Source organism: Piliocolobus tephrosceles, chromosome 5 (genome assembly GCF_002776525.5).
Source record: "Piliocolobus tephrosceles isolate RC106 chromosome 5, ASM277652v3, whole genome shotgun sequence".
Taxonomy (NCBI): Eukaryota; Metazoa; Chordata; class Mammalia; order Primates; family Cercopithecidae; genus Piliocolobus; species Piliocolobus tephrosceles.
The window spans coordinates 26620848-26631642 of NC_045438.1; the positions used below are offsets into that span (position 1 = coordinate 26620848).

The window sequence follows — 10795 nt, forward strand, 5'->3', positions numbered from 1 at the left end:
AAATACCGGTGAGGATGTGGAACAAAAGAAACTCTCATTTATTGTTTTTGGGAATGCAAAATAGGACAGCTACTTTGGGATATAGTTTGGCAGTTTCTTTAAACTAAACATACTCTTACTATACAGTCCAGCAATCACACTCCTTGATATTTACCCAAAGGAGTTCAAAACATAACCTACCTTAAATGTGCTCAGAACACTTATATTAGCCTGCAGTTAGTAAAAGCAAAAATCAAAATTTGATGTATGCTTTCTATGGAATGCATATTGCTTTTGCATCATTGTAAAGTTGAAAAAATAGAATCATGTCATCATAAGTCAGGGGCTGTCTGTAGTTTGAAAGTAAAAGAATAAAAGATGAGAGACCTTGCAAATATCAACTGAAAGAAAAGTGGAGTGACTATACTAATACCAGACAAAATAGACTTTAAAATAAAAATTGCTACTAGAGTCAAAAGATATTATACAATGACAAAAGGATCACTCTATCAAGAAGAGATAACAATTACAAATATATATATCCCTACCATCAGAGCCCCCAAATACATGAAGCAAAAGCTGACAGAATTGAAGGGAAAATAAACAATTCAACAACAGTAGCTGGAAACATCAACAATTCACTTGCAATAACGACTAAAACGACATAGAAAATGCACAAAGAAATAGAAGACTTGAACAATACACATAAACCAGCAGACATCTGTAGAACACTTACCCAACAAAAATAGAATATATTTTCTTCTCGAGTGAATACAGAACATTCTCTAGATCATATATTAGTCTAAAATAACAAGTCTCACTAAATTTAAAAGGACTGAGTCATACAAAATATGTCATCTGACCATAATAGAATAGAAATCAATAGCAAAAGGAACTTTGAGAAATTCACAAATAAGGAAGAATGTTTTAAAATACTATTTGACTTTTTAAGTTGAAAATCTAATTGGGAACTTAAATAGTTTTAAATATAGTATAAATAAAGAGATGCGGCTATTAACATTTTTGAATAATATTAGTGTCCTTGATTTCTATCTTTCTCGCTAGTGCCGATATTGAAGAATTATCCCTCGGATCCCTTTCATCATTATCTAGGAGTTCTCTTTGAAAAAAGAAACTATACCCTGACCAGTGCCAATCATTTTACCCTTCCATTTTCACCCTGTTCTTTTCAATAAAACTGTTTGATAAACATCATTTTCAAATTGTTACTTAATAGATGCAAGATTATCATGCCAATTGGAAGTTCAAAAGAATATTCTAAATGGCAACTCCCCAAGTTAAACTGTTAGCCAAAAACTAAGTGTTTGCACCATTCTAATAAGAAAAACTCTTTCTACCAAAAGATTCTAGTCATTTTAACTTACTAACTATTTATTATGTTCACCTTTTTCTAAATACCTTAGGGATTATTGCAATAAATAAGACTCAGATTCTGCCCTCAGCAACCTTGTGATCTATTAGACAAATGGTGGTAGTCAGACAAGTACACAAATAACCTCAATTACATGCAAAATGTGACAAATGCAATGATTAAGGCACGAAAGACTATAGTGATTTAAAAAGGGAATTGTTACATCTAATTAGAGTACTTAAGAGAGGCATCTTATAAAGTAATGGTTCTCAACACTGGCTGCTCATTAGTATCACACTGGGAGCTTTAAGAAACCTTGATGACCAGACTTTGCCACAGAGCAAACAAATCAGAATATCTCATGTAAGTGGCCTGAACATCAGAATTTTTTAAAGCTCCCTAGGTGATTCTAATGTGCAGCCAAATTTGAGAATCATTGTTATAAAAGACAAGTAAGAAAGACACAGAATTGAACAATGTGTAAAGTTTCACTTGAAAGGGGACTGGATACTAGAGCACTTGAAAAAAATCCTCACTTCAATATAACTAATATATTTTCATTCTTCCAAACTCAGCTCAATTAAAACATTCCCTAAAAAGCTTTTCCTGACTCCTCCAATGATAGTCATAATATCTTAATAATCGTAATAAAAGCTGACACTTTTTAATGCACTTTGCAGTATGCCACGTACCATTCTAAGCACTAAATACATTTCAATATGTAGCCCTCCCAATAACGCTTGGAGATAGATAGTATTATTATTCCCATTTTACATGAAAGGAGGGTAAATAAGTTGTCAAACTTATCCAGCTAAGAAGTAGCAGAGCTGGGATTCAAGTACAATGGCTCCAGAACCCCTGTTCTGAAACACAACCAACTATAGTCTGATATTCCTTTTCAAGCCCCACAAAGAACACAGTATACTTCCATCACACCATGAAACATATTATATTGTAAAGGTTTATGAGATTTTTCTCTTCCACTAGTCATTCATTCATTCATCCAGTTAACAATTACTGAGCATACACTCTGTGCCAAAAATTGTGCTTGGTATCAGAAATACAAAATCACATGTTCATATTTCAAGTCAAGGAGTTTTAGTCTAGAGCAGAGTTCAGCAAACTACAGTTGATGAGTCAAATCCTGCTTGCCACTTGTTTTTGTAAATAAAGATTTATTGAGCCTTAGCTGTGCTCATTGGTTTATGTATTATCCAGAGCTGCTTTCGTGCTACAACATAAATAGCATAGTGAAATAGGTGTGACAGAGACCCTCTGGCCACAAAGCCTAGAAGATTTACTATCTGGCTCTTTATAGAAAAAGTTTGCCAACTCCTAGTGTAAAAAATATGACAAATGAGAAAGTCATCAATGACTATCCAATGAGGTGTATGCTATGAGGCCCAAGATACTGTGGGAACATAAAAGAGAAATCTAGATTAGATTAGAGGGTCAGCAAAAGTATTTTAGATGGCATGATACTTGAGTTAGTTTTGGAAGGCTGAGTAGAGTCAATTAGATAAAAAAAGACCAGGGAGACTTTTCAGTAATATTACACTGGCAAGGTCAATAGTGATCCAAGGAGCTAGAGTAATGACAGTAAGAATAAGAATAGCAAACAGGGTGGATATGCTTAAATGATATTACTTAGTTCTACAGAATTTATGAAAATATATCTTTGATTTCTTGGTTCTCATTATTTAGCACAACTAGTGGTGTGTATAGAGTTGGAACTCACTAAATGTTTGTTAACCAAAAAGATTACTTCTTAAGTACAAGATAAACATCTTTCATTTTAAAAAAGGAGAAAATAGTTGCCTTCCATTTGTTCTTAAAATGATCAAACTATAACAATTCTGGATTTTTTTTCACCCATTGTCCTAGAGTGAAAGAAAGATCATATTTTCTTGTTTTCAGTTGTGTATATATGCATCATATTAACAATATAGTTGTACAAATGATAAGTGGTTGCAATATGCTGTACCTGGAAAATTCATAGGCAGTTCAAATGGCTGTAGAGACTCACAACCTTCAATCTGCTCACAAATTTCTGCTATGATCTTCTTGATTTTGAGACCAGTAATTTTAATCACTTCTCCTGTTGAAAAACAGCATTCATTTCCAAACATTTCATAAATAGAGCCTAAAAGGAAAGAAAAGTTAAAACAGCTTTTTAAAAAGAAAACAGTGAAAAACAAAGTAGACTCAAAAGCTTCATATAAAGTGTTTTAATTCAGTTCCTGTCTTAGCTACCTGCTAAACAGGAATTTAATCAAGCTTGGCAAAATGTACACCATAGACCAGAAAAATATTAGATTTTCACTTTATCCACTGGGCCAAGTATAAATAATCTTATTTTCTTTATTTTTGTAAATTGAATTTATGGTTTCCTCAGCGCCCTTAGCTCATCTTACCATGGTCAAACTACAAACGTATCTTCCACTACTGAGATTTATGATCTGTTTTTGCTGGGTCACAAAATTAAACTTATGTGACTCAACAATGATCTAAGTAACGACTGCAAACAAGGTTATCATACAATCAGATATGAAGAGACAGAGGGTTGCACACTAGGGCTTCATATTAAGAGGATCACATTTATTTATTAGATCTGGTTCTCTTAATTAGCATGAAAGCAAAACTTTTTGCCCATTTTTATCTGTTGGTTTTTGACAAGCTAGAAACTATTCTGAATATTTTTATGGCGATAGGGGGCAGACCAACCCAGATAAACTGAAAAGCTTCATTTTAGGATTTCAGTCTTCTTCTTGACAAACCTTTTATCATGGGTGCTACAGCTAAGTTTTCATGCACTTGTTTTCCTTTAATATTCCCTGATGGAAGAACAGTGAGTAGTAAAATAACCAGAAGATGAGCAACAGGCAAGAGCAGAGGCAAAAATTCTGGATAATCTACCCCCAGTGAAACAGAAACAACCTAAAAACGACATCTCTGGCATATTATTGCTTTACAATTCAACACTAAACTTAATTCTGGTATACAGAGCTGTGAGCTTATATATATATCAATTGTTCCTGACCTCCAAGATGGTTTGCGTTGCCTTTGCCATACTAAATGCAAAGTATATGAGCACAGCATTTTAGGTTTGCTAATTTGTTTTCTGAATTTTTCTGTATTGAACCACCTCCTCATAGAATTATTCCTGATATACAACATGCACCTAAAACGTTTTTATGGCATTAATGGTTGTCAGAAAAGTCACTAAGCCTGACATCCAATGTATCTCTAAACAACAACTCTGAGGCCATACCAGAGTCCCAGTAGGTGACAGGGCACACTCAAATTAGAATAATTTCAGAAGGTTTATCATAGGGCCATCTTTAAAAAGAGGCACAGACGGTTCTAAGCAACCAAAGAAAACAAATGTACTGACCTCACTCTTCTCCAAAGGCATCCCATTAACCAAATTCTGCCAGAAGCCAGAGGACAAGCGAGCTGCTAATGACCCCACAGAAGTCAGTCTCCCAGGCAGAGTGGGTATGAAAATCCAGCACACCCACATTACTGTCCATATCTTAGCAAGAAGCACTTTTTCATACAAGAAGAATACATCTAAGCCGGGCGCGGTGGCTCAAGCCTGTAATCCCAGCACTTTGGGAGGCCGAGGCGGGTGGATCACGAGGTCAGGAGATCAAGACCATCCTGGCTAACATGGTGAAACCCCGTCTCTACCAAAAATACAAAAAAACTAGCCGGGCGTGGTGGCGGGCGCCTGTAGTCCCAGCTACTCGGAGGCTGAGGCAGGAGAATGGCGTGAACCCGGGAGGCGGAGCTTGCAGTGAGCTGAGATCGCGCCACTGCACTCCAGCCTGGGCGACACAGCGAGACTCCGTCTCAAAAAAGAAAAAAAAAAAAAAGAAGAAGAAGAAGAATACATCTAAAGAATACATCTTAAAGATAGTCTATCCATTCCTCAAGCTTTGAGCACATATTTCCATAACCCTCTCCTTGTCTCATACTTAACTACACATGTGCTCATATTTTCATTAACTTTAATACATAGTGTTATCAGCAGGCTCAAGTCCTTTGTGGAACAAATTGAGATATTAAAAATACTAATAAATCCACAGTAACATTTTCCTCCAATTGACTCTGAATGGTTATTTGCTATGATCCTCATTTGGCAATTAATCACATACTAACATTTTATATCTTTAGTATTATCTCAGCCTGTACTTAACTTTTTATGTTTGTTTTTATGACTCCCAATTCAATTTTAAACTTCATGAGAAGAAATATCGCATTACATTCTTGTATGACTACAACACATCAACTTCCCCTCTTCATTCATTCAGCAAACTTTGATTAAAAAAAAAAAAAAACCTACTATGTTGTTTACTGGCAAAAGAAATCAGAGATAAAAAGCATTATTTCTTCCCCCCAGAAGCATTGTCTTGAAGGGAAAGAACATTTAAGGAGACAATTGCGACAGATTATGAGAAAGGTGTAATAAAGGAAATACAGGGCATTGTGGGAGTATACTGAAGGCATTTAATTATGCAATTACATGAAAAAGAGATGAGAGAAGGATTCATGGAGGAGATGACGGCAGATTTGAGTTTTAAGGAAGAGTCAGAGGACACCAGGACAGGCAGAGGAAATAGTATTTGTAAAGGCGCTGGGGTGTGAAAGAGCCTGATACATTCTGGAAACTTCAAGTACTTTGTTATGTCTAAAATGTAAAGTAAGAAAGAGGAAGTGGTAAAAACAGAGACTAGAGAAGTACAGGGAGTCCAGATGGTTCAGAGCATTCATTATTGATTCATTATCAATAAATAAAAAAACAATTCAAAGTCTGAAGCAACCTCAAAGTCAGATAATCTACATTTCCAGTTATCATGGTCCAAGAACACATTTAAAGACAGGTCATTTGTACTCTAAGTGCTTGCTATACAAACCTTGGTCCACTGCATCACCTGAGAGCTTCTTAGAATCTTAGACCCCAGACCTGCTGAATCAAAACCTGTTTTTTTTTTTTTTTTTTATTACATTGTCTTTTATTTATTAAACGAAAACATGTTTCTCCAGGAAAACTAGACATATGTATCAAGGATAAAGCTACTTAGTAAGACTGGACTGGCTAGAGCCACTGTGCAATACCATGATTTCCAGGAAAAAACACAAGAAGAATTGTTTTATCCCCCGATAAGGCTTCATGTTTGAGGGGACAGCCAAGCTAAATGGTGGCAGGTGAAATGTAGTGAGTTTCTTCTGTTTTTTAGGGGATAATTATTTCGTCTCACCAAAGACAACCCCAAGACTGACTTAAAGTAAAAGCGATAAAGCCACAGAAGAGAACCTGTGTTTTTAACAAGATCCCTAGATGATTTATAAGTACATTAAGGTTTGCAAACGTTGGTCTAGGCAACAAACGGATAACAAAATAGTCTCTGTTTTGAAATTGTTGCAAAACTAACAGAGAGAGGAGAATGTGTTAAGCAGAGAAAGCACTGGGCGTCATTGAGTTAGAGGATGTTGTAAGTGGAGAGAGGGAAAGGGAAGGATTTTAAGGAAAGGAGCAAGAAGTAAAATTTTTCTTTGTCACATTAAATGGAACATAATTTAACCTAGCCCATCTCAGCTGAAGTCTGTCGGGCTTAATTTCAGTGCAATGGTTATCTAATTGTAAATGTAATGTATATCAAATTGGCTGAGTTGGAATGTCATCTTTCTTTTAAAGGTTCAATCGTAATTCAAAACAAGAAGATAAATTTGTGTGAGATTTCATACCAATTCACATAGAACAGAAGCCAGAGAATTCTATAAAAACAAATTTCATGAGTCTTGGTCACCACAAGAAAAGTTTTTGACCCGTCAGGTCTTTTTCCAAGCAAGTCTTTCCTTTTGGAAGAAAAAAGATGACTTATTTCAATCACATAAGGAAAAGAACATCTTATAAATGCTAATCTTTTATAATTTCTCTTTAATATTTTGTGACTTCCAATTTTCTTCAACCAAGAAAGCTGTTAACTCATTTTTAATAAAGAAAGTGTTCAGAGACGTCTAGCACTAGAAAGTTATGTCTATGATGGGTGACAGGGACATATAGCAAAGCTCAAGTCCCTAAAACTGGAAATCTTGTACTTTGTTAACACCAATATACTGTGTCTTAAAATATATTTTTTCCTTCATGATAAATTAAAATGGTGAGTTTAAAAATAGCCAACTTTCATTATCTCAAAACAAACACATAATATGTGTAATTGCTTTTAAAAAATTGCTGACATGTGTTTCTGAAATACATTGGTGTATATATAGACATACATATTAAAATGGCTTTCATTTCATTTTAACCACAAAACATGTATTTTGAATATGCAAATCTCAAATCTATTAAATCTTTACAGACTGATTCTTTCCAAGTCAGAGCATATGTATTCAGGATAATGCCAAACATCAGAGAAAGCTGGAACAAAGCAGCCTGTTTTCAGTGATCAAACATTGCCCTGAAGGCTGTAATGAAAGAGCCATGTGCCTTTGAAATCACCTTTTCTGTAATGCTACTTTGCTCAATAAAAACGACACATTAATATCCTTTTATGAGCTCATCCCTTGTTTGACAATCCATATAAGCAATGTTGTGATCACATCAGAGCAGCCAAAACAATTGGTTCAATAGATTTTCTTCCATCTTCCCTCCAAAGTTAAAAATGTATGACAGTCAGCAAGGACGAAATTGCATTGGATGTTTCTCCCTTTTACTCAAATGCATTCTCCCTCCACTACTGCCTGCCCTCCCACCCCCTGCCACTATACCAGGCCACCCATCCCTTTACATCCTCATCAACTTTTCAAAGTCCAGCCAATTCCAAAGCTTCAGCCCATATTCATCATTTTCTTCAAAGCCTTCCATGATCCCTACACGTAAGTAAGAATTAATTCTGTCCTCTGTGCTCTGATAGCATTTCATGCGTATCTCCATTATAGCCCTTATGTGATTATTATCACTGCTTCAATTGGAGTGTTATGTATATTTTGGAATTTATTCTGATTTCCTAGAGAAGAGACATTATCTTAACTATATGTATACCTTCCCCACAGCTAGTAAAACAGTTTTTACCACTTATTAGATCATTAGTGAATGTTGTTATAATTTTGTTTCACTGTAAAATGGCAATTAATTGTTGTGAATATAATAGTGGTCCTTCTACATAAGCAGTTTAAAGCATGGTCAAGTCAAAGGTTTTTGAATGGGTTATATCTTTATTTGGTATGTTTGATATCTAATATACAAGCAAAGTATATACAAGGTGGCCACGCTGTGAATTCCCTAGACAAGGAATAATGAGGGTAGTGGTTCTATAATATGAATCTCTACTTGTTAAGTTTGCATAAGGAGGGAGCTCATGTGATCATCTGAGATATGTTTTTATAAGTTGGGAAATTATAACTGCAAAGTATGGCTGATAGTGTCTGACAGAACCATATCCAGTGGGGTTGCCAGTGGAGATGCATCTTTTCTCATTATAAATAGATGTGATTATTTTTTGCTTCAGGATAGCACAAATTATTAAGAAGGAGCATCCCTCTAAAGGAAATGTTTAAGTGTAAAACTATTTTATTGGCAATTGTGTACCTAGGCATGGAAGTTGATATGACATTGCGACCATTACAGTGATAAATTCAGTTTTCCAAATGAACTTCTAGATAGGCAGCCACAGGAATGAAGTTCAAAAGAGGCCATGGTTGCAATAGACATTTATGTGGCCAGTCTTCCATAAAGAGATGGTCTGCATTTTCTGTAAGGCAGAGACAATGTCATTCCCACTCTATGAAGAATGTGTCTAAAAATAAGTGAGCATGATATTTTAATGCAGTGTACGTGTAAGTAGACATGAAAAAGCAAGCTTTCAGCTTTACTAAGGGTGGATTCTCCCAGTTGGACACTAGATACACCACTAAGAAGTACATCTGAGTAATGCTAGGGAATGATCCTTCCAGGCCATAGAGACTCTCTCATCCCCAAAATATCAGTATTACGATGGCAAAACATTGGGATTACATAATAAGAAAAGTTATTGCTGTGCTAAGAACTAAGGTAAAATCTCTCTAACCTCTAAGAATGTAGGATTTTTCTTGTGAATTGGGGGTTTAAGTATCATCCAGGAAGTCAAGCCTAAAGACTGAAATATGCAAAAGACTGTAGTAAATGTTTGTGAGTTTTACTTAAAACATCTGAACACGGGGAAGCAATAAAAGTTTCTACAAATTGGAAATGCTGGGGCTTGAGAGCCAAAAATGAATAAATAAATAAATAAATAAATAAAATCAGATTAAAATAGTACTAGGGTCAAAACCCAGAAAAGCACAACATTTCAATCACTCTGAGTGATGTGCAAGAAATTCAAATGACTAAGTTTCAGTGATAGAAGAATAATAAATCACTGTTTCCTGCACTAGCTACAAATGTGTTTGTTTAATGGCAAATTTATTAATGTAATAGATTAATAAAACTGTACTAAGAGGGCTTACAAGTGGTTGTCATGATAGAAGTCATCATTGCAGCTCATTGAGTCAACATTATCAGAGCAAAGGGATTTGAGAGTGTCTGTATGAAATAAATATCCCTCCTGTGTATTCACAAAACATTTGTCTATGATTGTGGAACAAATCAGTGATTGTACATCTTCTGACACTATTATTGATCAAATATTTCCCATATTTCACCCAAATTTTAACACTCAAAATAACATAAATAATATCATAATTTTATGTATAAACAGTATTGCATTGGGAGTTGGCTTATTGTTTTAGGAAGGACTTGGTTTCAAGTACATTTTATACACATCAACATCTCTGCCTACATTTTATATCTTAAATGTTAAATAAATTTAATATAGACATCTATAGTCATTTAAAATAATAAACTTCTTCTGTATTTCCATTTAATGAATACAAATGTACTGATTGCATTGATTACACAGGGACTCTAATGGGGTATAATGTGTTCGCACAATACATACAAAATAAAGCTTCATGCTATTATATATTTCCCTAACTTTGTTAGCATTAATTAAACACTCCATTAACTATTCTGCTTGTGAATTATAGTTTAGAAATTGAGAATAAAGACTGGGCACAGTGGCTCACACCTGTAAGTCCAGCACTTTGGGAAGCCGAGGCGGGTGGATCACCTGAGTTTAGGAGTTCAAGACCAGCCTGGTCAACATGGCGAAACCCGTCTCTACTAAAAATACAAAAATTAGCTGGGCATGGTGGCGGGTGCCTGTAATCCCAGCTACCTGCGGAGGCTGAGGCAGGAGAATCACTGGAACCCAGGAGGTGAACGTTGCAGTGAGCTGAGATTGTGCCACTGCACTCCAGCCTGCATGACAGAGTAAGACTCCAAAGAAAGAAAGGAAAGGAAAGGTAAGGAAAGGAAAGGAAAGGAAAGGAAAGGAAAGGAAAGGAAAGGAAAGGAAA

General features: G+C 35.4%; 1 protein-coding gene across 3 annotated transcripts in view; it reads right to left on the reverse strand.

The window, feature by feature from the left end:
- THEMIS (thymocyte selection associated) overlaps positions 1–10795 on the reverse strand; it is a 201402-nt gene that overhangs the window by 149899 nt on the left and 40708 nt on the right. For all 3 annotated transcript variants that reach the window (XM_023230754.2, XM_023230756.2, XM_023230755.2), the window contains exon 2: positions 3336–3494. In XM_023230754.2, coding sequence (XP_023086522.1) covers positions 3336–3494 — 159 coding nt within the window. The remainder of the gene's footprint in view (positions 1–3335; positions 3495–10795) is intronic.